General features: G+C 45.1%; 1 protein-coding gene across 1 annotated transcript in view; it reads left to right on the top strand.

Moving 5' to 3' along the window:
• The first annotated feature begins 201 nt into the window (after nucleotides 1–201).
• notch3 (notch receptor 3) overlaps nucleotides 202–26,685 on the top strand; it is a 30,794-nt gene continuing 4,310 nt past the window's right edge. The window contains exons 1-31 of the mRNA XM_049561785.1: nucleotides 202–477; nucleotides 1,557–1,629; nucleotides 12,717–12,859; nucleotides 12,961–13,296; nucleotides 13,937–14,059; nucleotides 14,137–14,370; nucleotides 14,928–15,083; nucleotides 15,184–15,369; nucleotides 16,427–16,540; nucleotides 17,685–17,798; nucleotides 18,772–19,005; nucleotides 19,271–19,381; nucleotides 19,490–19,682; nucleotides 19,823–19,968; nucleotides 20,277–20,510; nucleotides 20,645–20,797; nucleotides 20,918–21,146; nucleotides 21,275–21,476; nucleotides 21,576–21,732; nucleotides 21,812–21,996; nucleotides 22,119–22,251; nucleotides 22,366–22,736; nucleotides 22,858–23,381; nucleotides 23,471–23,797; nucleotides 23,886–24,025; nucleotides 24,125–24,356; nucleotides 24,508–24,598; nucleotides 25,573–25,741; nucleotides 25,845–26,149; nucleotides 26,256–26,403; nucleotides 26,520–26,617. Of these exons, the coding sequence (XP_049417742.1) occupies nucleotides 417–477; nucleotides 1,557–1,629; nucleotides 12,717–12,859; nucleotides 12,961–13,296; nucleotides 13,937–14,059; nucleotides 14,137–14,370; nucleotides 14,928–15,083; nucleotides 15,184–15,369; nucleotides 16,427–16,540; nucleotides 17,685–17,798; nucleotides 18,772–19,005; nucleotides 19,271–19,381; nucleotides 19,490–19,682; nucleotides 19,823–19,968; nucleotides 20,277–20,510; nucleotides 20,645–20,797; nucleotides 20,918–21,146; nucleotides 21,275–21,476; nucleotides 21,576–21,732; nucleotides 21,812–21,996; nucleotides 22,119–22,251; nucleotides 22,366–22,736; nucleotides 22,858–23,381; nucleotides 23,471–23,797; nucleotides 23,886–24,025; nucleotides 24,125–24,356; nucleotides 24,508–24,598; nucleotides 25,573–25,741; nucleotides 25,845–26,149; nucleotides 26,256–26,403; nucleotides 26,520–26,617 (5,922 nt within the window). The 5' untranslated portion in view covers nucleotides 202–416. The remainder of the gene's footprint in view (nucleotides 478–1,556; nucleotides 1,630–12,716; nucleotides 12,860–12,960; nucleotides 13,297–13,936; nucleotides 14,060–14,136; nucleotides 14,371–14,927; nucleotides 15,084–15,183; nucleotides 15,370–16,426; nucleotides 16,541–17,684; nucleotides 17,799–18,771; nucleotides 19,006–19,270; nucleotides 19,382–19,489; nucleotides 19,683–19,822; nucleotides 19,969–20,276; nucleotides 20,511–20,644; nucleotides 20,798–20,917; nucleotides 21,147–21,274; nucleotides 21,477–21,575; nucleotides 21,733–21,811; nucleotides 21,997–22,118; nucleotides 22,252–22,365; nucleotides 22,737–22,857; nucleotides 23,382–23,470; nucleotides 23,798–23,885; nucleotides 24,026–24,124; nucleotides 24,357–24,507; nucleotides 24,599–25,572; nucleotides 25,742–25,844; nucleotides 26,150–26,255; nucleotides 26,404–26,519; nucleotides 26,618–26,685) is intronic.

The raw sequence follows: 26,685 nt of genomic DNA, 5'->3' as shown, positions 1-26,685 counted from the left end.
GTGTGTGTGTGTGTGTGTGTGTGTGTTGCGGTGTCAGTGCGTAAAATTCCCAGTAGGACCCAATGTTGGGAAGCTCTGCGCACGGACTATCTCGTGCAGGGAGAGAAAGAGGAGGAGGGGGAGGAGTGTGGAGGAGGAGGAGGAGGAGATAGGGAGCAGGAGGCGGAGTAATCTCAGACGCTGGGACACATCGGGAAGCAAAACTTTTTCAAAAGTTAGGAGGCTAACCGAGAATCACAGCAGCCGTGGCCGAGCTGCGGAGGATAATACGGGATTGGGACCTAACGCTCCACGTTCCGGCTGACTTTATGAAAAATTCCCCATCACTTTTGGAGCCTGTATTTTCATGTGAACTTTTTAAAGGATGTATTTCTACTGAAAGCCCAACTTGAAACGCTGGAAACTTTTCCACCGAAATGGAAGGGAATATTCCATGGATTATTTTGTCATTTTTATTGTTGATACATATTTGCGAAGGTGAGTCAAAATAATTATTTGATATTAGTAAGTGTGTAACCGGTGGTAGACTGGACATGTCCGGACAACTGTAGCTCCAAGGTACGGTTACAAATAAAACTGGGGTTCCTCTTGACCAAAGCTACCAATGTGTGTACATGTTTGTGTGCTTAACGGATTTATTACTTTTTATTTGTATTTTATTTTGAAGTTTATCAGTAGTTTGAGTTACAGATAGTCTACAAAGTTTGGAACAGCTTAATTGAACCGTACCAGATAATCGTAACAGACACCAAAGAAGTTTGCACGCTTATGTCAAAATATCACTCAATTGCTTTTGTGGGAAAAAATAAATAAACAAATAAATCTCACACTACTGCATGTGGAAAATTTATCTTTCTGCAAATTCCATCTGATCGTGCAGTGGTCGGCTTCCCTCTGTTGGAGAGGTCTGATGAGCGCTGCGCACAAAACCCGAAGTGTAGAGGTGTTTCCAGGAACATCAGCAGCACTTTGAAAGTTTGGCTGTGGAGCCTGGGCTTTTGCAATGATGCTTAATGTGATAAGTTTCCCAAAAATGTATGATAGCATGTGGGGGTCTAGTGAGAAGATTTGTTTAAGCTGAAGCAGTGGGTGATGAGCCGGAGTTGCCCCCTCCCTTTCTGAACAAAGACCTTTTAAACAACTGATTTTTTTTCCCCCCTTGGAAGCGGCTGAGCAATGACTCAGATATGATGAATTAAAGCCTACACACTTGCTTCCAAGCAGTCCCAGTCTCATCATGTCAGCATGTATCTCTTCCAAGGAAACACACAAGTTTATCTGCTTTTGACAAAGTAAACAAAAAACGTGCGGGTGTGTCTGCAAGAAGTGGCAAAGGCCTGCTAATCTCTGCTTGGAATCTGAATCTGTGACTTTCACATCATTTTGAGTACCTCCATGATACTTGACAGAGAGTTTAGAAAGATATCATGTATCTACACAGTTTTGCTGGGATTTATCACCTGTAGGATTACATGTTCCCCTTATGGCTAAAGTGGATGACATGAAGTTATGTGTCAGCTGTGTGGTTCTCTAACAAATTTCTCCAATTTCCACAGGGTTCCGTTGCGTGGATAAATACAGACCTTGTGAAAATGGAGGGACATGCATAGATTCATCCTCTCGGTGCATGTAAGTGGAAGATATTTGAGTTTTCTCCTGCCGCAATACCTCATAAACTCAGCTTTTGAATGGCATTCAAGCCATAAGTGTAGGCCTTGCGTGTGAATTGATTTACACAGGCTGTTATTTGTCAGTTGCTTCTTCAAAGGTTCAGAGGAAAGATTGATTTCCAGTCTGATACTCTTAAACAATGGTGTGAATTTTGTGCTCACCCTGTTTCCTGTTTGCTGTTTATTTGCAACATTCACATAAAGGTGGTGAAAGACAGGGCATGTTGGGTAGGCCTACGCAGCAAGCCTCAACAAGTTTGACCGCCACACTCATCTTATGCACCTGTTAAAGAGCTTTGTCATACATGCATCACAGCATTAGTAAAGTTTCCCTTCTGTGTTTTTCACAGTTTTTTTTTACTCTCGTTGAAATGTGAGTTACTTTCAAGGCTTTAAAAACTTTTTTTTTTCTTTTTTTGATGAATCGTCTTTGTTTCCTGCCTGCTTTGGGCATTTTTGAGCTCTCACATCTTTTGACAGTGATGAGGCTTTTGTTTTTCAAATTGGTGAGGGGGGTTGTGTGGGAACCTTTTACAATAGTCAAGTGAAATAGCCTACAGTGTCTAGCCCGGGGGTCATTTGTCCTTTTTAAGAACCCTTTAGCTGAGGAAACATGCCTGAGTGTTTAAGATGGAGGGGATACAGTCATTGATAGAACAAAAAACTCCTTGGTTGCCAGCTGCTTCCCTCCAAAACAGTACATTTATTATTTTATTGGAGTGGACAAGCAATTCTAGTAGAGCAGGGGTCAAAGGTGAGCACATAACAGGAATGCACTCCTCACAAGTAAACACAAGGCAAATATCTTTTCACATATATATTTCCTTAAACAAAAAAAAAGTAACTACATTGTTCTCTAAAGTGATCTCTGGCATGAGTCGCCACTGCACACTTGCCAATGTGTAACTCGACTGCATGTGGAACAAGTAACCACCACCCACATTTTTTCAATCATTAGCTGGAGCCAAGATGGGTGAGTGTCATTAAGTGAGTCAATGTGCAATTTCATGCCACCAGATCTCTTTTCAGCATATCCAACATCGTTTTTCTGATCAAATCCTTTATTTCAACATCACACAGAAATAGCATGTCTGTTCCACGGGGGAAAATGAACACAATGTTTCGCCTAGCTTAAATATTAATCTTCAGATTGAATGTGTTTTGGAAGACACCATCCATTCCTCTTTTGTGCTCCTTTAGCCATTTGTGCTGTGTACATGTAAAGTATGTGTACATACAGTATGTCAGGGATGTAGGAGTGGGCCATGTGTAATCACTGTGCTGGGTCAGTGCCAAGAAAAAGAAGTGCTTAAAGTGCAAAGGGAAAGCATTTCTAATGGAAGGGGACATTAAATGTCATACCACACAGTGTAGAAAGAGTCCCATAGCAGGGTAGAGCAGTGGAGCGGAGCGTGGACTCATGAGAGTGGTCAGACCAGTCCTACACAGAGGTGAGTAGTGGAGCCACCCCACCCCTTCCCCTGGGAGCCCACAGAAACAGGAGATCCAGAACAGCAGAAAAGATCCTTTCTTCTACCAGATACCTGCCTGTAACCTGGCACCATCAGAACAGGGCATAGAGAGGGAGAGAAGAAAGGCCACGGCAAAGTGAAGCCAATACGGAGTAGAAAGACAGAAACAAAATGCAGATACAGATACATGTTTTGGCATTTGAAAGGAATTTGGAGAACCAGAAGAAAACTTGCTTGAAATCACTACTGTTCCACACAACCACACACATTGTTCTGCATAGAGAATGATCACCTGTTCCTGTTTGTTGTCCAGCCACTTGGTTATTTAATTTTTCTTACGGCAAGTAGCTTCTCAAGTGACAATAATACAGAGTGTATGGCAGCTACCATTGTTACTGTCCCAAATACCAATGTATCCTCTGTCTTGTTGGCAAACACAACTATGATACCACATTATAGCTTTAACATGCAATACATCACAAAGTTCTTTGTCTTGTTAGTTTCACTATGTGCCTTGTAGTGTGCTGACATCCTCCTCAGGTGACTTAGTAAAGGTTGCAGACAGTAGTAAAATGTTCAAGTGAACACACTTCGATGCCCATTTCACCTCTTTCAGTTACCCAGTAAAAGCAGTTAAATGCTTTCAGTCTGAATAAGTTTATCATTTCAGCCTGCTCCAGACCTACAAAGATGGTTGAACATGACTGATTGCATTCACTTAAAGTGATCAAATATATAGAGAAAAGTTCCACGAACTCATCTGCTCAGTTATGTGCCAATTTGAAACTCCACTGTGCAAACACTGCAGTGACTACATGCAACCGCAGTTGTAAACCAGGGTTTTGTGTGGATAGGGAGATCCAGTATTTACCTACGACCAATAATCCGATGTGAGTCAGCTTCTGTTGAGCTCAGAATTCATGTCATACATGGGCTTGTACGAGAAATGGTATAATACGGACAGGTAGAACAAGTTTAATGAAGGTGATTCACATTGACTTCAAAGCACTTTAACCATCAATCGTCTGTATCTGAGTCTGCAAACGTGTTCATATTGATACACGTACTGGTGGAAGTTTGGCTTTTACCAAAGGAGAATGTAACACTCTTCAACCCCAAAACATAAACCCAAAGTGTAAAAGTAATTTACAAAGTTTTTTTGTTTTTTTAAACATACTGCAGCAAGAACTGTTGGGTGCTAATTCAACCCCAAAGTGAGTGACAGTCCTTCCCTCTCAAATCAGTTGACTTTGTTTGAGGGCTGCAGATAAGCACAGCATGCAGCTGAGATTTTGAAGCTCTGCATGTCTGTTCCAGAGATAAAGTTGCTCAGATACACCAGCTCTGCGATCCAGCCTTTACTAAGTCCTAAATGGCACTGCTCAACATGGCAAAGATTCAGTACTAACCCATTTTCTAATGTGAGGTTTTATATACCTGACACACTTAACGCACAATGAGTATTTTGAAGTATTCTTGCTATGATCTTGCAGTGTCATAGAGTTTTGAACTTGACAGTGAAGAGCTGATGGTGTCACAGAGAGTGCGGCCTACTAGGTGAGCAGTCAGGAAGTCCAGTTGAAGAGCCTTTGGCCCCTCAGCTCCGCCCTGTGAGCAGAATGTGCTGCCTTGAGAGGGCCACAGCAGCATGACTGGAGGAGAGATAATTAGGCAGATTGAGAGGGTGTCATTCAGAGAGGATCCAGCTGGAGGGATCGGACTGGGGGTAGGGAACGGGTAGAGGGAGGCTGGGTAGGAGGGAGGGAGTGTGGGGAGGGGGTGGGCTGCGTAGAGGACAGCTGGTGGATGTTGTGATGGTAATCCAGTGAAGTCAGATCTTGACAAAGGGGAAGCATAGGGCCAGGTGCTGCCATTGAGCAGTCAGCCGCCCCCATACTGTGAGAGACAAGCTCGTGGAGGAATGAAGCCGGTAGCTCGCGGTCCCTCTAGCACATGTTGCCTCTCTCACAGTGCAGCAGCGGCAACCCGGTCCACTCTTTCTCTCTCTGCATGTTGTCCCAGCTCCGGCGGCTCATCCTCTGCCTCTGTCTCTCAACACAGTGGCAGATCGCAGATTACGACCACCTCTTTCCTCTTAGATCCTCTAAGCTGAAAGGAAATAAATGTGGGGCTTCTCCGCTGTGTGAGGCCCATCGATGGATACAGTGGTCGCCTTTATGTTATAAATGCTTTGCCCTTGGCCTCAGTAGCAAAGTTAGCATATAAATTGTGAGTGTTTTGATATGACCCTGCAACTCCCTGCCTCTTAGAACATGATGAAAGAGGACATCTTTGACTTTGATGGGGAGCAGACTGTCCAGCGAGTGTGGGGTGCTGTTTCACAAGTAAAAAGCTTGCGTCCGCCTGCTTTATTTCACTTTTTAAAAATAGCAAGAACTTTACATGTGTTTGAAGAGAAGAGACACATATTCTTTCTCCTTTTGTTCAACAAGGACAAATACAATTTTTTCATGGAAGGGTACAACCTAAATGTGAAATGTGCCACGTACAAGTCAATTTACATGCACACACACACACACAAAATGCATCTTTGAGCAACACAATTCACTAAAAAGTGGAAATGTACACACATGCCAAAGCACATATTTACTGGTGGACCGTAGCAAAGAGACAGATTATATTGTTGGCTTAGTTCAGAGCACCTCAGGGCTAGTGTTTTCTTTGGCATCTTTATGGTGGATTAGAAAGGAATGCTTACTAAGATTCCTCCTGTCCCTCTGGTGCTTTCAGGTTATTGTCCATACCTCCCATCCATTCACCCTGGTAGCCCCTTCAGGAATGCCTTTAACAATACTGTCAGCCTAGCCTCAATGAAAATGGGATGTTTGGAATGACTTGTTTGATTTGCAATTAGTTACTTTGCGATTTTGTGAGGCAACATATAGCCCATATCACTCACGCTGCCCTGACAGGCAGATGGAGCCATTGTCGTCTAATTATACAGGAATACTAACACGTTAAATACAGACCCAGTGGTTTGAATTTAACCAATATGAAAACGTATACGACGAGATGAGTACTATCTGAGGCAGGAGGTTACACCAGCGTAGGGACGAAGAGTTGGGTTTGTTATCCCTTCTTCTCTATGGGTCATGACTTTAGACTGGGAGCTGTGGTTCCCAGGCCCCATCACAGGAAGTGGTGCCTTCTGACCTCCCTGCTACGCACATCCTGTCTTATCAGAGAAGCTTAAGCAGCTTACTCAGTGCACCGGGGTCTCCACGCTCCTCAACTTTCTCATCTTTTGCCTCATTTTCATCCTCCTCATATGGCGCATTATGCTGAAATTGTTAGTAGTTCGTGGAAATGAAAAACTGTTTGCTTACTCGCGCGTCACACGTACCCAGGAAACGAACCCTGTGTGCTAATTAATGTCAGGTTTGCCATTATTGTAAACTGGCACAGGAACATCCAGTAGGGATTTGTGACTTATTATTCTTTTTAGAGTGAATGTATGTCTGAACCACATGCTTATGTAGGGATAAGCCTGCCTCTGAAGTCTCATCCCCTGGCTGTTTGGTCTTATCCAGTAAAAGATGACTTCTGAAGAGACATTCAGGCAGGCCTGATTGGAATGACTGAGGTCCGCCAGCAAAATTTCCCTCGCTTCTCCCTCCCTTTTAGGAGAGGAAGGGATGGGTCCATCATTAAATGATTCAGGAAAAGGCATTCACTTTTCCACTAAGCACATTTTCCACAGACATCTTGATTTCAGTGTTTACCTTTTCCTTAATTTAAGATAAATCAGAGGTTTTTGGACTCAAATGATAATTCAAAAAACATGCTACATTATTGTAATTTGTCGTCGGTTTATAAAATGTTTAATTAGGTATGAGTGGCCCACATTCTTCCTTAACATCTATTGCACTTTCTTGGCTGACAGCTGTTGAGATAATAGACATTCTCTGGCTGTTTTTCTAGTGTTCAGAAGCTTATCATTAGGAACCTTTGCCAGTGCACCATCAACAATTCTCATTCTTTCAGGTCTATAAGCATGTGAGAGTCTGTGCTGGTAAATCAGTGGAACAGTTTCAGTCAACATTATTAAACTGAAGTGTGGTTTATCAGTTGCAGTTCTGTGTAATCCACTTTAATTGTGCAGCAAATGTTTGCTGTGAAATGAATAGCACTACAGGCCATTAGAGAGTCTAAGATATCCTTTTGTCACGTCATGTTTTTACTGTTAATGTGAAACAAAACTTTGGCCAAAGCATTGTAGTTCATTCATCATAGGTTGGGGATGGGGTCTTTTAGATTTCAGTTTCAAAGTACAGCAGAATCTGGTTCAGTTTAGGTGGTTGGGTGGGGTTTTTTGTGGTTTAGTTCAGTGAAGAGAATGCTTTGAGAGACCTCGACCCTGGGATTCATGCAATGTGGTTATGGGCAAACGCGTTGTTATTTGAAAAATGTCAGGGAGTATTCTTACAAAAAATATGTTGACACTTGAGGCAAATTTGTCGGGATAGTACATGGACTAAAAGTATAAAAACTGCAAGCTCTTGTCTGAGCCTTTCTATAGCAGCATTACTGAGCACTTAGCAACAAGAGTACATTTTCATTCTCTTGCTGCAGAAGATCTGTGCAGTCCCCACTGCCAAGGAAATGCCAGACATTTTCTTGGCATTCTAGATTTATAGTCTTATACATGGAAATGTGAGCGCAGAGGGCATATCGTAGGTGAGAAGGACGCACCGACGGCCTCTCCTAGCTTTGTGGTCAGATTCATTATTGCTTTTCCTCAAGAGAAAGTTAAATGTCCCTATGTTCACATGTTTAATATTCATGCTCTGGGGGTGCTCTGGAAATCTCCCTCTGAAGATTTCAATACCTCCATTGTGTGTCTAAGCACAACTGTTGAAACAAACTTTGCACTTTAAACTGTGAAACACGCATCCTTTTTAGACATGATAGTACTTAATTACCAGACTGAATTGGTCTCGCATGGCGCTCAGTGCTACCTGCATACGAAGGGGATCGATCCTCTGAAGTGCCCCAACTGTCCTTACGAAACCCTGTCTCCGAACACCCCCTTTTTCTCACTCTGGCTCCCTCTCACCATGGGTTACTGTTGCCAGGCTACAGCCCAGGCCTGTTGGTCCGTGTAAGCCCAGGCCTGAAAGACTAGCTGTTTGGGTCAGTGCCCCCCCCCCCCAGCACTTTCATACAAAGGAGTTCTGACTACTTTAGCTCTTTTATTTGGGCCACAAAACACTCCCCAACCCCCAATCTGGCTCTTTGCTGAGAAAGGGAGAGCCAAGCTGGGGAGAGCAGAGCAGAAGAGGCTGTTGGAAGGAGGGGGGGGTGTGGATGGGCTCCTGTTGGCAGTGTGGTGTCAGTATGGACTCGCATAAAGAAGGGGAGCTGGTTCCTACTTGCTTGTAGAGAGGAGGGGGTGAGGGAAAGAGGTCTGTGTTGAGAGAAAGAGACACTGTTATATGACTTTTCCCAAAGATTATAATATTTCTTTGCCTCAAAAGAATTCGTAAAACATTGATTAGCTCCTCCTGTACAAAGTTAAAATCCTGCCCTAAGTCAAAAGATGGTAGTTCTGTTGTTGTTGCTCTTCCTCTCCATTAGCTTTAGGAAATGCCCTCTGAGATAAGAAGACTCCTTTATACTTGTTACTTTGTGGAGCATGACTGTGTGTATGAACCGTGGCAGAGATTACAGCCTCTTTGTTCACAGGTGAGCCGCCCTCTGACCTCTGGCAGAGAAGCTGCTATTGTATAGGAGAGGATGAGCTCAGGTTACCCTGCTTCAGTGACCCAGAAAGCAGGAAAACTGGCATTGTGTTACACAAGTATAGGTGACAGAACTCAGTGGCATAAATCAAAGTTTTAGTCAGATGATCCTCATGCTTGACGTAGAACAACTAAGAAATCACGGTGCACTGTTGGAATGTCATTTTTTTAAATTACAGAAATGTTTTGAGGTCATTTGCACTTTAATTTCTTCTTAATTAAATGTTTAACCATTGCCATCTCTTTCCTCCTTCTTTTATTACTTTCTCTGTGGATCTTCTCTTGTATGGGTTCACGATACTACCCTTCCTCAAAGGCTGAGGCTGGTTGTAAGTTTCATTTCTTTGTGTTTGGGCGTGTAGTGATTGTTGCATGTGTTTGCTTTGTTGCAGTGGTGCCTCCGTGTAACGATCTCTAAAGTGTGTAAAGACTGTTAATGCATGTGTTTGTGAACAGCCTCCATATCTCTTGAGTGTTGCGAAATGGCCAGTGTGTATGAGTGTGTATGTTGGTTACTGGGCTTTTCCCATGAGCAAAACACTGCAGTTGTTTTGGCTTAAAATCTGGCACAAGAGGTTGATGCCAGACACCCAGAGGTGTGCTGACAGATGTGGACAGATGCATGGTGCCGGGGCTGCAGCTGACAAAAGTCATCAAATGGGTTGACGCGGGGAGATTACACATTCTGGCCATCCCTCCGCTGCACTCAAAGACCTCCCTCGTCATCTGCTGCACGCTCTTCCTCAGAGGTCAGAAGTCGACACTCACTAAATATGACTCAGGGGCCCATTGCACAACAGCAGCCTGCACCTGCCGTCCACATCCGCCACAAATAAGGCTGGGCCCAGACGATGGCACAGTTCCTGCCCTGCTGTTCCCAGAGCTAGTGGAATCCACAAGGTTGTAAAGAGCCTGATAAGGAGACTCTCAGGTGCACTGGGACAAAGTTGCATGTCTCTCACAGTCTCCGCACTGATAGCGCTCTGATTTGTGTGTTATGGGAGTAGCATGTTGGCAATGAGTCAGGTCTAGACAAAAGAATGTGTTTTGGCTGCTCAGTTAAGTGTGCATTTGTGAGGGAGGACAAATAATTTATCAGACATAACTACTATCGCCATTCTTACATACCCACCCACACATGCACATATGTACACTTATACACACAAATTAAACACTAATACACTTCTTTATCATAGCTGAGCACACTTGATTCCAAATACATGGTGTTTAAGTCTCTGTAGAGCAACATCAGCATGCACTTGGACAATACTTCCTGGAATGATTTGTAAGTTATTCTCTGTCCGCAGAATCATGACAGTCTTTGGAGAACAACAGCCTGTTAAGACTATAGCTCTTTGGCTTTCATGAGCAGTCAAATGCCCACAGTTTAGAGAGGCTCCAGAAGAATTTGACTGTCAGTCTGCGCTGTATTTTTCGGCTCTATAAGTAAAACTTTCTTCCTCGGCCCTTTCAAAGGCCTCTTTGTGCCACATTTGTGTTTCATTTTTTAGTGACACCCAAGATTCCAGACATAGTTAATTTGCCTCTAAATAAACCCAGCCAAGCCATGACAAATAGCCATGGGGACCAAGGGGTGGGGGATGGGGAGGGGTGTTTGGTTGGATGTCAGGCTTGCTTGTTCGTCTGTGAGGTTGCCAGGGCAACAGAGATCGTGCATTCGGAGTGAGTGCAGTGTTTTCATAGCAAGGGACGAGGGATTACAGGAAATATGACATGACATTCTTGCCGGACTAGACCACTCTCTCCTCCTCTTCGTCGCCCTCTCCAGCAATTCCACCTTCTAAAGACATTCTCTCCTGCAGAGCAGCCCCACCCCGCTCCCTGCAGCCTGAGTGACATTATCATCACAATTAGACGGGGGACCTCTGACATTTGACCCCTCAGCACATGAGAGGAGGAGGCTGTGAGGGCGGGGGCAAGCTGGCGTTCAGGGGGGCTTTAGGAGATGGAAGAGTTGCTGTAATAACTGTCTGAATAACTCTCACAACGCTGGTGCTTGAGTGTTGCTGACTTCCACACCAAGTTTCAGTGTATTAATATATTATATTCGTCATGGGAAAAATCTTCATTCCTTACGGCATTTATAGTTGTTATGCTTAGATACATGATTCATTTTTATCGTCCAACAAAATATTACTTTAGAGTCATTTGATTGTTTTCTGCACTGTTCCTGTGTGTATGCACATTCTTGTGGATGTGTCTGTGTGCCTGTGGCTCCTCCAATTCACTATTATCTTTGTTCAACTGGGGGGGGGGGCCAAAGTAGTCTCCGGTTTGTCTGAAGTAGAGCAGAACAGCCAGAAAAAAAGCAAGCACTTACAATGAAAATCTAGTTGTGGATCAGTTCATCCTTCCTATCCCTACCTGGAGCAGCTTCAATCTTCTAGCCAGAGGCAGGAGCCACATAATTGTTTTTGTCTTTGTTATACTTTATTACAGGGGGAGGGCAAAACAAAAAGTAAAGGATGAACTAACACCAGTGTCGTGGTGATGCTCCTGTAAAAGAGAATAGATGAAACCCCATTGTTGATCTTGCCCAGGGGTTCCTCTCCAGTGAAAGAAAAGACAGAGCCCAAGGGCGGGCCAAAACCCAGCCGTCACTGCCCTGTCATCAGCATCAAACAGCCTGTTTGAAGAGGGGGCCTGTCCTCGGCCAGGGGCTCCACTGTGGGTGTAGAGTTACCAGCTCATACTGGACTCCTTAGTCAGTCCAAACTCTGTCTAAACTCCCAAAGGATCTCTGCAGAGAGTTACAGTAGGAAGCCCTGTTTATATGTTTATCTCAGCTTCTCAGTGGAGCAGGTTTAGGTCAGGCTTACACAATGTCTACACAGCCCGCGTAGTGGAAACAGCACGTTAGCAGAGCAACAGGAGCATCTTCCACCTGTGTCTACACAGTACTGAGTGTAGGTCAGCTGCGAGCCCAAATACACAATCATTGTAGTTATGCGCTTGGAACACAAGAAAATATACTTGTAGTGTAAAAATACGGGGGTCTCATTACACACATACAGCACGAGTGAAAAGAAAGCTGTCTGTTTAGTCAGACGTGTTTGAGATGGATGACTGAAAAACTTGTCAAAAATACTTTGTGTCCTGACAAGACATTAATATTTCATCAAGATAATGTTCTGTTCTATCAGAACACAGTCGCTGGAAGGAGGATGTGTTGTTTCATTCACATACCACAGCTGCTTCTCTTATTCAGTTCATGCGTGCTGAATTTAGTTCTCGATTTTCTCATGTCAGTATTTGTTGGCAATTGTCAAGTTTCCAGACTGCTGTTTCTGGGTGTGGTCTTTTTCATATATACGAGAACAGAAACAAGAGCTGAGGTGCGGAAAAACTGTAACAGTGGAAGAATGTTCGCTGACATGGAGAAACTGAGGCTTTCCAGCTGGAAATAACAGAGAATGTGCCTTTTGAAGCCTATAAGACGCTGAAAGATGGCCTTCCTCCATGTTCATGTTTTAATTTGTTTGTGAGTGTGTATGTGTGTCTCACTCCTTGAACCATGTATTGCATGCACTTATGGGGTAAGCTGTGTTAATACAAATTCAAACCAGGGCCCAGAAGCTTTACTTAAGCCAACATATGAGTCAAGGCAGCAAGCCTTGCCAAGATGTCATTGAAGCCCTGATTGCCAAACCTAGAACATGATGGGAATTGGGTTACTCTGGAGTTTGAGTGCCACTGCTCTGTCTTAAATACCTTGTCATCTTGTGACTTCTTTTGACCTATGACCTATATGACAAAGACATCCTAATGTGTGTGTGAATTTGTTTGTCCAGATGCCGTCCTGGATTCATCGGTCCTCTCTGTCAGCACCTGGATCCCTGTCATCGATCGCCATGTCTGAATGGAGCAGCTTGCAAGAGCCAGGTGGTCAATGGTATCCCACAATACACCTGTGTGTGCCAGAGAGGGTTCAGAGGTACATCTGTCAGAATTCATGTTCATCAGAAAGATCAGATCTGAGATGTGAGATTGAAAGTTCCAATTTTAACTGAACACAATTCACCGTTTAATCTCCAGGCCAAGACTGTTCCCTCATTGATGCCTGTGCCACAAGTCCCTGTGCCAATGGGGCCCGTTGTGCCAATTGGAATAACCACTACAACTGCTCCTGCCCACCTGGCTTCCAGGGAAAGAACTGCCGCAATGACATTGATGAGTGCCGCAAGCCTGGCGTGTGCCTCAACGGTGGCCTCTGCATTAACACCCATGGGTCCTTCCGCTGCCAGTGTCAACCTGGATACAGCGGGCGCACGTGTGAGGTGTCCACGCTTCCCTGTGCCCCATCTCAGTGCCTTAATGGGGGCACCTGTCGACAGACCAGCGACCATTCCTATGAGTGTGCTTGCTTACCAGGTAGATGGCTCTTCAGCGTAATAACACACACACATCAGAGTTAGTGTGCCGACCCTGCTGTTCTCCCAGGCCCTCAGCATGGTGCTACAGACATACAGATTTTCCCAGCCTGATGACGTAGCTATTAGTAGTGGGATTTACTCCACTCTCTCAGGTCAGCTTCCTGTCTGCTATTAATAGCTACTGATGGGAGACGGGATGGTGGGAGAGTTTGAAGAGGCAGCCCGCCGTCACTCTACTCCACTCTGCCTTTTTCACAACAGAAGGAATTTACTTTATGGGCCTTCTGGTTTCCCACTGGGGATCTGACAGGAAATGTCTCTTGCCAGAGAGGAAGTCATTGAAACTGTGAGAGATTATAAAACAAGCAAACACTGCAGGGAGCGCGGACCTCTGAAGCAGGCAAGAGTCACGGCTGTCGCGGGCACCGTGTGGGAACCATCATGAGAAGATGTAAACAATCAGACACCCTCTGAACCTTTTTACTGCCCATGTTGCCCCTCACCTCCTCTAGTGTGGGAAATACAACTCAGAGTTATGAATAGAGATGCTTAGTGTCCAGAGCAGGAACCACTGAATGTTTAATAAACTCTCAGTTAGTGTGTGTATCATAACTCTTGTCTCTCTCCAACTGTCTCAGGGTTTGAGGGACACAACTGTGAGAACAACGTGGATGACTGTCCAGGTCACAAGTGTATGAATGGAGGAATATGTGTGGATGGTGTCAACACCTACAATTGCCAGTGTCCACCAGAATGGACAGGTAAAGCTCTATTTACATCACATTTGAAAGAGACATGCTGAGTGTTTGTGAGCTAATATGTCATCTAACCACTCCAGGGCAATACTGCGCAGAGGATGTCAATGAGTGTCTCATGCAGCCAAACGCCTGCCATAATGGGGGTACTTGCTTCAACACCATTGGTGGTCATACCTGTGTCTGCGTTAATGGTTGGACTGGAGATGACTGCAGTGAGAACATTGATGACTGCGCAATAGCTGTTTGCTTCAATGGGGCCACCTGCCATGATCGTGTAGCATCCTTCTTCTGCGAATGCCCAGTTGGAAAGACCGGTAAGTGGGTTTGTCCAATGTGGCCCTCTTTAACCCCTCTTCGTTCGGAGTATTTGACAGACAAATAAATTGGTTGGAAATCCAAAAAGTTGGTTCCTTGCTCGGACAAAAAAAAAGCAGATTTTCCTTGACCTGGAGTGCAAAACATGACGACATCATTGAGTGTTCCACAGGTTGGAAAGAGAGGATAGAGTCTTGCAAGTAATAGTCTGCTATGTCTTCTTATCATTAATAGTCCATGCTTGTTTTGTGGATAAAAACAAATATCTGTAATAACAGGATTAGAGCTCAAAGGTTATCAATGCAATCCGCCATCTTGCTACTATTGTTTGTACATCATGAATTGTTCAATGCCCTCTGTTGATGACACATCCTTGATTGCAATGATTCAGCTCGAGACTGGTCAAAACAGGAGATGGTTCACTTGTTAGGACCAAGGTTCAAAGAATCCTGAATTGAACCAGTTCACACACCAGAGCTAATTTTGTGGAAAAGGTGTATTAATTCTGGCTGCCAAATGGTTAATAACTGACATGTGTTTTCTTTCGTCTCCACAGGTTTGCTGTGCCACCTTGATGATGCATGTGTGAGTAACCCCTGCAATGAGGGTGCAGTGTGCGACACCAACCCCCTTAATGGCCGCGCCATTTGCACCTGTCCTGCTGGTTTTGTAGGAGGTGCCTGCAACCAGGACATGGATGAGTGTTCAATTGGTAAATCAGCTTTATTAAAGTCTGTCAGTAGTGTGGTCACATGCTTATCGCTTTGTCTTTTCTTTGTTTCACATACTGACACCCAGCTTTTTACCCGCAGGTGCCAACCCGTGTGAGCATTTTGGGAAATGTGTGAACACAGAGGGCTCCTTCCAGTGTCAGTGCGGCCGGGGATATGCTGGTCCACGATGTGAGATTGACATCAACGAATGCCTGTCAATGCCTTGCCAGAATGATGCCACCTGCCTGGACCGCATCGGAGAGTTCACCTGCATCTGCATGCCAGGTATGTATTTCAGCACGGCCCAAAAAAAAAAATACAGAACAACTCAGTTCAACCTGATGTCACCTTCTCAAGACAGCCCAAAATCAATAGCAGTGTAGAACCATATATTATTTAAAGTTGCTGAAGCATCATCTACAGTTCTGTCATGCTGACTGCTGGTGTAGACTGTTATGTAATGCATTCCCATTGATGTTAGGTGTATGGAAGCACGGCTCTACTCTCAGTGCACTATACAGCCAGCCAGACAGGGTATTAGTTTGGACTAAGTGATGGTTTGGACACTCAGTGACAAAAACACAGTGAAACTCTCACGCACAGTCCTACATGCATCCTGGGGTTTTGGGAACTATACAAATTAGAGCTGGGAGTCGGGTCTATAGGACTGTATGTGAGAGAGGGCGAGCAGTTAGGGGGAGGAGTGTGCTGTGAATACTAATGAGTAGTAGAGTGGTGGGAATGGAGCGGAACAATAGGGCCCCTCTGTGCTCCACTTTGCACCCCTCATACACACAGAGAGGGAAAGAGGCCTTTTCCCAGAGCCTCTCCCCCTCCCCCTTCATTTCCAGAGACGGGCCCTTCCTCTTCTCCCTCCTCATCATCAGCCAGCCTGGCAAACTCATGCGGAGCTGGTGATTATTTCTGATTCCACGCTAGCCTCTCCCCCAGCACTCAGATCCACACTCTGTTTCACCTCAATGAAGGAACTCTCCATAGTTTGCTAACGCAGAATGTATAACATGCACCTGTTGAATGGGATCCTGACCCAGGGAGGGGTAATGCTCAGTGGACAGTAGGGTGTGGTGATTCCAGGTCATAGAGTGGGAACACTGGGGATGCTCTAGGGATCCATCATGTGGTTCAGCAATGGCAAAAACTCTGAGGCCTCCCATGAGAGAAAAGTTTCCCACAGATCCTTTCCCCAAAGCAAAGACTACACACAATTACATCCACACCATGTTGGCTTGAACTGACAAACCCGTACATAAAAAACGAACATAGTGAGTCTGATTTAACTGCAAAAACATATGTTAATTCAGTTTAAACTTCTGTCCTCCAGGCTACATGGGGACTTACTGTGAGGTTGATGTAGATGACTGTGAGAGCAACCCATGTGTGAATGATGGCATCTGTCGGGACATGGTCAATGGCTTCACATGCACCTGCCAGCCAGGTAAGCCCTTTAATTTCTTTTTCCTGTGTTAATTTCTACCACTGTTAACAACTCCAACTCAGTGACAGCAGCAGTGAGAACGGGTAGCCAAAGTTTAAATGTCCCCAGAATCAGAGGAGGGAGGGTCAGCGTTGCTACTTCTGCCTGCTGGTGTTTAGAGCCACCACTCATATAAAAAAGGCAGGCCCGAAAGGCTGCCTATCCTCTCCTCCTGCCTGAACAAAGACACTATTGTGACCCCCGCTCCCCTCCTCTGTGGAATGTGGAAGGGACAGCAGTCTCCCTCATCCTGCCCTGGTGGTGGTGGGGAACAGCAGTCCTGCTAATGAGATTCTTTTCCAGGTCCTCAATTTACATCTGGGACAGACGTCCCCTCTCCACCCCCCATCTAGCTATTGAGCCGGTGGAGCTGATGCAGGAAAGAGAAAACAATCCCACCGTCTCCTCTATCCCCCCCCCTTTAGCAGCCCAAGCACCAACACACAGACCATCCTGACACTGTTAATCAACTGAGCAGTGTGCTACCAATGCACCAATTCACCCCTGTCTGGGCACGGTGCCCACTGATTTCAAGCCTGTTCAGTTTCTCAAGCTTTTCAAGCCAGTAGATTTGAGATCTTATTATTATTATTATTGTTATCATTATTAATATTATTATTATTGGTGTTAAATTATGCTGTTTCTCCAAACATGACATATTATTTTATAAATCACACAGTCCAGAAATTCCAGTGTGGAGTAGGCATTGCACAGACACCGAAATGTTCCATACACTTAAGTGAGTTGAGACTGTAAAAGTTGCATTTTGCCGCCCAGATATTTCATACCAGCTGATAGCAATAATCTTATATGTTCAGATCCAACTTGTATACACTATATTGTAAGTCTCTCCTCAAAAACATTATCAAGGTCACAGGCTTTCCATTGCATTTTGTAGTGGTCATCTTAGCGCTGGTCCAAGTACACAGATGACATGTCCTTAACCAGTCGAGACACTCTCAAACCCAACCTTAGCCAGACGTCACTAACCTAGCCAAAGACCTCTGCCCTTCTAAGAACAGACAGAACTGCCCTCTGACCTGAGCATGGACCCTTCCACTGGACCGTCTTTCTGACCCTTCACCTCTCTGTTTGCATGTCCCAGGGTTTACTGGCACCATGTGTCAGATCGACATAGATGAGTGCGCCAGCACTCCCTGCCAGAATGGAGCAAAGTGCTACGACCGGCCCAATGGGTTTGAGTGCCGCTGTGCTGAAGGTAAGAGCTTCTGTACCTATTAGTTGTCAGTGGATAGCTTGTTAGAGAGTGCACCGCTCGAAATGCCTTCCCAGGCAGAAGAGCAGATGAGCCTTAACCACTTGTTTGGTCTTTGTTAAGTGTTCAGTGTTTTGGGGGGTCAGCTATTCCTCTGGATGTCTGCTGGCCAAGCAGACTGACTTGAGGCCCCTAATCCCCCTCTTTCCCTCGTCGGCTCTCAGGATCATGGGGTCAATAAAGACCAACAGTTGCCAAGAAAGGAGCCTTGGTCATCACCCCGACATCTGTTCATCTGTTAAACCCCCACACACCACCTTATGCTGCATCTTAACCTTCATTCCTTCACATCCACACATGTCCATATTTGAAAACAAGCCCAGATACAGTGAGCTACAGTAAAGTTTGTCACAAAGGGTGCATGTATGAACTGACGTTGATATTTAACATGTTTGTTTGGACTTTAGCCTATGGAGGAGCCTGCTTCATTGTTTCAGTGGCCAGCTGCTTGGTATTCCCTGTGTTTGTGGGCCCCTTCTGTTGAGTGAAGTGGCCCTGTTTGACGTGGCGCAGTCTATTGTTCCCTCCGCCACTGAGAACAAAAGCAGGACTGGGAGGCCTGTGTAGGGCCCTTCTTTACTGCTTTGCCCAACTCAGCACTACTTTACACACATACCACACAAACCAACACTTACTTGTCCAACACACAGACACTGTCGACATGGAAACCACAGTAATCAGAGCCCAAAGCTGTAGACGCTTTTAAAAAGAAAAAGTGGGAACGGACAGAGGAAGTTCAGTGAAATAAGTTATGTGTGGAAAAAAAGAAAATTAGACTAAAATGGCCATGCATGGAAAAAATTTAAAACAAATGGAGATTAGAATGAAAATAGCTTTTATTTTTATTCATTTTGCAGCTGACCAGATGAATGTATTAACATCAATCTCCATTTATGCTTTTTCCCCCCCTCTGTAGGTTATGAAGGGACACTCTGCGAGAGTAATATCAACAATTGTCAGCCCGACCCATGCCACCATGGTACATGCATTGACGGTATTGCCAGCTACACCTGTAACTGTGATGCTGGCTACACAGGCTATCGCTGTGAGAACCAGCTCAATGAGTGCCACAGCAACCCTTGTCAGAATGGGGGCAAATGTGTGGACCTGGTTAACAAGTACATTTGCCAGTGCCAACATGGAACGTCAGGTAAAGGGAATAACTCCAAAATCACATACTCAAGCCTTGTTGATTCAAACATTTGAATTTATTCTTTAAAAAATTAAGCAAGCTATCATTAACAGTAGATTTACTGCAGCTACAGGCTGAATCTTGTTGTGCGCTCACACATCTGCAAATGATGTTTCTATTGAGGGTGATAATGATATGAAACAGACATATCCTATTACCGTATAATTTTTATTGACATTTTCTGTGCTGAAGCATCTTCTCTGCCTTGTTAATATGTTTACAGGCACAAACTGTGAAATAAACTTTGATGATTGCGCCAGTAACCCATGTGATTACGGCATCTGCAAAGATGGCATCAACCGTTATGACTGTGTTTGCAAACCTGGCTTCACTGGTAAGGCCCTCTGAAAATAAAAGCACAAATTTGAAATGAAAAAATCAATCCTGATTGTAAAATGTTGACAAACGCACTTCTGATTGTGTCTAACATCTCTCTCACCAGGTCCCAAGTGTAATGTGGAGATAGATGAGTGTGCATCTAGCCCCTGTAGAAATGGGGGAACCTGTGTGGATGAAGAGAATGGATTTCACTGCCAGTGTCCAGAGGGCTTTAAGCCCCCTTACTGTTACTCCCAGGTGGACGAGTGTGGCAGCAGCCCGTGTGTCCACGGCTCATGCAGGGATGACATCAACGGGTATGGACTGTTACAAACTTTGACACAGTTTAAAGTGGCGTAACATATTACTAATCCTACAGGTTTCAACTTGCATATCAGTTCATTTTATGTTCACTTCTAGAACTTAAGAATTGCTGACTGTACTCCTGTATTTCCAGTTACCGCTGTGACTGTGAGCCCGGATGGGTGGGGAAGAACTGTGACCTGGACAGGAACGACTGTTTGCCAAGTCCCTGCCAGAATGCTGGGACATGCATCGACCAGCTCAATGGCTTCACCTGCAAGTGCCGCCAAGGTTTCAGAGGTAAGAGGGTGGTTTAGTGGCACAACACACCTCAATATAAAAAAAAAATACAGTACAAACAGAGTAGCACATGCAGTAATAAAAGACACAGTAACTGGGTATCTTCTAGACTTTGTAGACATCTGTTAGTCTAAAAGATTCTGACCATGTCCTCCGTCATTTTCCTCCTCCTGAATGACAATCGTCTACCTCCCCCTAGTGGCATGTAAAAAATGTGCAAACACATTCATTAGTGTGAGGCCAAGTCTCAGGCGCATCAAAATTCTGCTCTGTAATATGTGTTAATGTTCCCTCTGCCCTCCTGACAGGTAACCTCTGCCAGGTGAACATCAACGAATGTGCATCCAGTCCCTGTCTGAACAAGGGTACTTGTGTGGACGGTGTAGCAAGTTTCACCTGCCTGTGTGAGCTTCCTTACAGTGGGCCTACTTGTGCTGAGGTCCTCACCCCTTGCTCCCCTAATCCCTGTGCCAATCATGCCATCTGCACACACACACCAGACTACCTGGGCTATCAGTGTAACTGCCAGTCAGGGTGGCAAGGTGAGCTTATTTTGTACTTAATATCTACTTCCCCCTCATCTTTTATGAAATAATCTGTGTGGGAGCTTGCAGAAAATCTTACTGCTTATGATCTTGAGTTTAACCTTGTTGTACCCCTCTTTTGCATTACTCAGGTCAGTTGTGTAACATAGATGTCAATGAATGCATCTCAAACCCCTGCAAGAATCGTGGGACATGCACCAACACACTTGGAGGCTTTGTGTGCTCCTGCAGAGCTGGGTTTACTGGGCTGACATGTGAAACAGACATCAATGACTGTTCTCCAAGTGAGTGGCCACATCAACATAGCATGCTGAGCTTCCATAATTGGCTGTTGCTGTCAAACACTATACAAGATCCATGTACTATGTAATGTATTTGACCAAACTCTCCTTTTGTGCCATTAGATCCATGTCTGAGTGGAGGTTCCTGCACAGATGGTGTGAACTCCTTCCACTGTAGCTGCCTTGCAGGCTTCACTGGGCCCCGCTGTGCTCTAGAGATCAATGAATGCCAGAGCTCCCCCTGCAAAAATGGAGGCACATGCACAGACTATGTTAACTCATACACCTGTACTTGTAGGCCTGGTTTTTCTGGCATCCACTGCGAAACCAACATCCCCGATTGTACTGAAAGGTGTGTGTTTGAGTCAAGGAGATATATCACATTGTGATTTCTCAACCCGCTCATAGAAACATGTATATACGTACTGCATATGTCAATACAACTTGGAAATTAAAGTCCATATGTTCACTTGTCCACAGCTCATGTTTTAATGGAGGAACATGCACAGATAAAATCAACGGCTACTCCTGTACCTGCCGCTCAGGCTTCACTGGCTCCCACTGCCAATACGAAGTCAATGAGTGTGACTCTCAGCCCTGCCTCAACGGAGGCATCTGTCAAGATGCCCTGGCATCATTCCGTTGCTCCTGCCCCAAGGGCTACACTGGCAACCGCTGCCAGGTACACACATACTCAAAGACACCCACAGAGTCTTCAAACTTTTATGTTTTTAGACTAATACATGCTGACAGTTTTTCCATTTCCCTCTTGCCTACACAGACACCAGTTGACTGGTGCAGACGCTCATCCCCCTGCCAAAACGGAGGACGCTGCCGGCAAAAGGATGCTTCCTTCATTTGTGACTGTACTAACGGCTGGTCTGGACGCTTTTGTGACATCCCCAGGGTCTCTTGTGAGACAGCTGCTCGCCAGAGAGGTATGTGGCTAATAAATGACATTTGACCTCTCTTTCTGTGTTTGTGTTGAGTAATGACAGTTCACATCTTTATAATCAGGCATCCAGACTGATGAGCTATGCCACCACAATGGTCACTGTGTCAACACTGGCAATACCCACTATTGTAAGTGTCCGCCTGACTACACCGGAAGCTATTGCGAAAGCCAAGTAGACCACTGCGAAGATAAACCTTGTCGCAATGGCGCCACCTGCAGGGGATTTGTTGGAGGTTACCAGTGCGACGTGAGTATATTGCTTTGTCAATATTATGTGCTTTTCTGTCAGATTTCAGTGACTCTTGTGTACACGCGCTGCTTTGTCGCAATTGTTGAGATAACGTCATTGTCATCTACATGTCATTACAGTGCATGCCAGGCTTTACTGGACAGAACTGCGAGATAGAGATCAATGAGTGCCAGTCTCACCCTTGCCAGAACGGTGGCACGTGCATTGATCTAGTGGGACATTACATCTGCTCCTGCCCCCCTGGCACACTGGGTATGCAAGCACATATTCAACAGAAACCAGTCTTAATTACTGAGAAGATTTCACCACATGGGAGTGTAATATAATACATATATTGCAGTATCTAATAATCCTCTTGTTTTAAAGGTGTTCTCTGTGAGATCAATGAAGATGACTGTGCTCCACCTCTGAGGCTGCGCGGTGCTCCTCCTAAGTGTCTGAACAATGGCACCTGCGTGGACAGAGTGGGTGGATACCGCTGCAACTGTCCCCCTGGGTTCACAGGAGAAAGATGTGAGGGAGACATAAATGAATGTCTCTCCAGCCCCTGCAGTCCCTCCAACAGTCTTGACTGTATCCAGTTGCCCAATGACTATCAATGTGTCTGCAAACCTGGCTTCACAGGCCGGAGGTGTCAGAACAGGTTCAGTGTGTGTGAGTCTCAGCCTTGTCAGAGCGGAGGAGTCTGTTCCGTGTCTAGCACCTCTCCACTGGGATACACCTGCACGTGTCAACTTGTAAGTGTACACACTTAAGACTTAAACAGTTAATTTCATATTGTAGTTTGTGCATTGTAGCTTTACTAATTTGTGTATTAAAAGTGTATCATCTAAGTACATAAATGGTGCCTATTTTTAGGGTTACACTGGGCCAAATTGTGAAAGGAGCATGTCCTGTCGGGAGCTGTCATGCTACAATGGAGGCAGCTGTGCACTTACCACAAGGGGAGCGCGTTGCAGCTGCCTGCAAGGTTATGGCGGGCCCCAGTGTCAGCATCACAGTAAAGAAGGCTGCTCCTCTCAGCCCTGCCGGAATGGAGGGCTGTGCACTGAAGAGACCAGCTTTCCATACTTCCACTGCCAGTGTCCCAGTGGGTTTACTGGTAAACGCTGCGAGCAGGGCGGACGAGCCATTGAGCCCCCAACACCCTCATGCCCTCTTGCGGATTGTCATGGCAAAGCCAATGATGGTGTTTGCGACAAGGAATGCAACACATTCCTTTGTCGCTGGGATGGTGGTGACTGTTCTCTAGCGGTGAACCCGTGGGCTCGCTGTGAAGACTGCTGGCGTGTCTTCAACAACAGCCAGTGTGATGAGTCCTGCAACAACGCTGACTGTTTGTATGACAACTTTGACTGCAAGAACAAGGAGAAAGTTTGCAAGTGAGTTTACTTCTACTGTTAATCAGCCACTTTTTTCTATACTTACCTGAGAAAACTTGAGCTGATCCGTCTCTTTGTGTTGTCTCCAGTCCAATATATGAGGCCTACTGTATCGACCACTATGCTGATGGAAAGTGCGACCAGGGCTGCAACACAGAGGAGTGTGGCTGGGATGGCTTGGACTGTGCAAAGAAAGTTCCAGAAGTCCTTGCTAATGGGGTCTTGGTTTTGGTAGTCCTACTGCCTCCAGAGGAGCTTCTCCGCACCAGCACAGCTTTCCTGCAAAAATTAAGTGCTATCCTACACACCACACTACGCTTCCGGCTGGACCAAAATGGAGAAGCAATGATCCTCCCCTACACCCGCCGAGAAGCACGCCTCAAACGGGAGCTGCAGCCTCAACAGGAGATCATCGGGTCAGTCGGGCATACAGTAAACATAAAAGCTGTCTTTCCCGTCGATTGCACATTACACTCAACACCTGCCTTTCTGCTATTCCTGCAGCTCCATAGTGTATCTGGAAATAGACAACCGTCTGTGCGCTGAAGACTGTTTCCCGACAGCTGAAAGTGCTGCAGACTACCTGGGAGCCCTGTCAGCTGTAGAAATGCTCCGCTTCCCTTACCCCCTCAAAGAAGTTCGTGGTGAGTGTGGATACTTGAAAAACACGAAATAATCTTGTAACACTCATGAAGCACAATTGTGTGATTGTGTATAATGCGTGATTGTTTTTCTCACTACAGGTGAAAGGATAAATGTTGTCGATCCTTACGGCATACCCCAGTGGGCTAAGTTGATGCTGGTGGGGATGGCCTCTCTTTTCCTTTTGGTAATCCTCGTGATAGGCATGTTGATTGCCCGTAGAAAGAGAGAACACAGTACTCTTTGGTTCCCTGAAGGCTTCTTCCTCAAGAAGGAACCCAACAGCAACAAGAACCGCAGGGAACCCGTGGGCCAGGATGCTCTGGGAATGAAGTAAGTTACCTGTGTGCAAATATTAACACTAATGATGTCGTTGGGACTGAAATGCTTTTGCCACACAATTTGGAATTGCTTTAAGAACTTGTTTTAAGACAGAATTTGTTTTCTTGTGCTCACATTGTCAAATATATTCATCTGTAAACAGACACATGCCAAAAACTGTGGAGGAGTCTCTCCTTGGAGATCACAGTGACCAGTGGATGGACTCAGACTGCCCAGAGGCAAAAAGGCTCAAGGTCAGTCAACAAAACTTCTTGACATTTCTAAATTATCCTAATCAGTTTACATACAGACAAGTACAAGAGTGCTGCCTGAAATTAAGGCTCAGTCTTAATACATGCCTTGTCCCTACCACTTAGCCCTCACCCCTCTGTTTTGTGCATTCACATCCAGGGGTAGGGAGACCTGACTGTTGTTGGGATAGAGAGGTAGGGCGAAGTGTAAGAGCTACATGACCCGACAAACTGAGGTTTTTCAGAGGCACAATCCAAACCAATTGTTAGGACAAATCATCGGCAAGATGGCTGCACAGGCAACAGAAGAAACCCATAAATGTACTTACTTCATTAATAAGGATTTAAAAATTACACTTAACATTGCATTATCTTAGTATATTGTTATTTCAATGTATTATGGTCCTTTTCTTAAAAACAAGCATAACAAAAAGAAATCACTAGCAGTATATGGGTGTCTTAGTAGCTAACTAGCTAGCTAGCAAACGTTACATTGTTATTGCGGTTTTGTGCATGACAGCCCCACATTTTGACATATTTCCATTCGGCGTTCCCTCCCATTTAATGGCAAATGATGCCCAAAATTTTACTCAAGTCCAGCCATGAAGTTGCTGCACTTGTAGCCGCTCCTCTAATGTCAGCGCAGACTAGCAGAGTAGGAGCACAGGTTGCTAATACTAGCCTACAGAACACTGCTAGTGGCCTGGTAATAAGGCAGTGTTCTTTTTTATATGATGACTTCTTAAACTGATTGATAGTCATCCATGCTTATCAGATGAATAGCAAATATTGTTTTGATAACATTATTGCCATAGTCACATATATTCATGTAAACACCATCTATAACTACTGATGATGTATCAGTATCTTGAAGGGTTGTCCCATTTCATAGGGGAAGATTTTAACCACTAAACCTTGTAACTTTCCGAGGGGCAAAGGGTCACCTGAAAATGACTTTCCTGCTTCTGTGAGTTTAGGTCGAGGAGCCAAGTATGCTCTCTGACAGTGAAGATGCAGTGGACAGCAGGCAGTGGACACAGCATCACCTTGCAGCTGCAGACATCCGTGTGCCTCCCACCATGGCCCTTACCCCACCTCAAGGAGAGTTTGAGAGCGACTGCATGGACGTTAATGTCCGAGGCCCAGGTTGGTAGTGTGATCATCCAAGTTTTTTTACTTTGTATACTTTCGTCTTATGAGCACTTAAATAGACATAAACTGACCCGTGCCTGTTTTCATCTCCTACTAGATGGTTTCACACCTCTGATGCTGGCTTCATTCTGTGGAGGTGGCTTAGAGCCTGAGGTAACAGAGGAGGAGGAGAATGAGGAGTGTTCAGCCAACATTATCTCTGACCTAATCTACCAGGGAGCATCCCTCGCTGCCCAAACAGACCGCACTGGTGAGACAGCGCTCCACCTGGCTGCTCGCTACGCCCGTGCTGATGCTGCCAAGAGGCTGCTGGATGCTGGGGCAGATGCCAATGCTCAGGATAACACAGGACGTTCACCGCTACATGCTGCAGTGGCTGCAGATGCACAGGGTGTCTTCCAGGTAATCAACAAATACTGTCTATCAGTGGTAGAAATGCCTGTAACTTATTTTAGCACATGTTATATAGAAATTATAATGTTGACCCTAATCTTTTTCATCCTTTCAGATTCTGATCCGAAATCGGGCTACAGATCTTGACTCACGTATGTATGATGGCTCCACCGCACTGATCCTGGCAGCACGGCTGGCAGTAGAGGGCATGGTAGAGGAACTCATCACCTGTCATGCTGATGTCAATGCAGTTGATGAATTGGGTAAGTGTTTGTGTTTTTGTTACGCAAGTGAGTGGCCTGATGCTGATGTTCCTGTTTTGTGATAATTTTCACATAAACTATGGATGTGTAATTTCATTGTTTGTCATCTGTTATAGGTAAATCTGCCTTGCACTGGGCTGCTGCTGTTAACAATGTGGATGCAACTATTGCCCTGCTGAAGAATGGTGCGAACAAAGATATGCAAGATCTCAAGGTATGACATCCATGTCTTAACCACACTTTTGCGTCAACATGGCCAAACAGAAATGTATGTGTATCTGA

This window comes from Epinephelus fuscoguttatus, linkage group LG19, assembly GCF_011397635.1.
Source record: "Epinephelus fuscoguttatus linkage group LG19, E.fuscoguttatus.final_Chr_v1".
Taxonomy (NCBI): domain Eukaryota; kingdom Metazoa; phylum Chordata; class Actinopteri; order Perciformes; family Serranidae; genus Epinephelus; species Epinephelus fuscoguttatus.
This window is presented reverse-complemented; position numbering and strand designations above follow the sequence as displayed.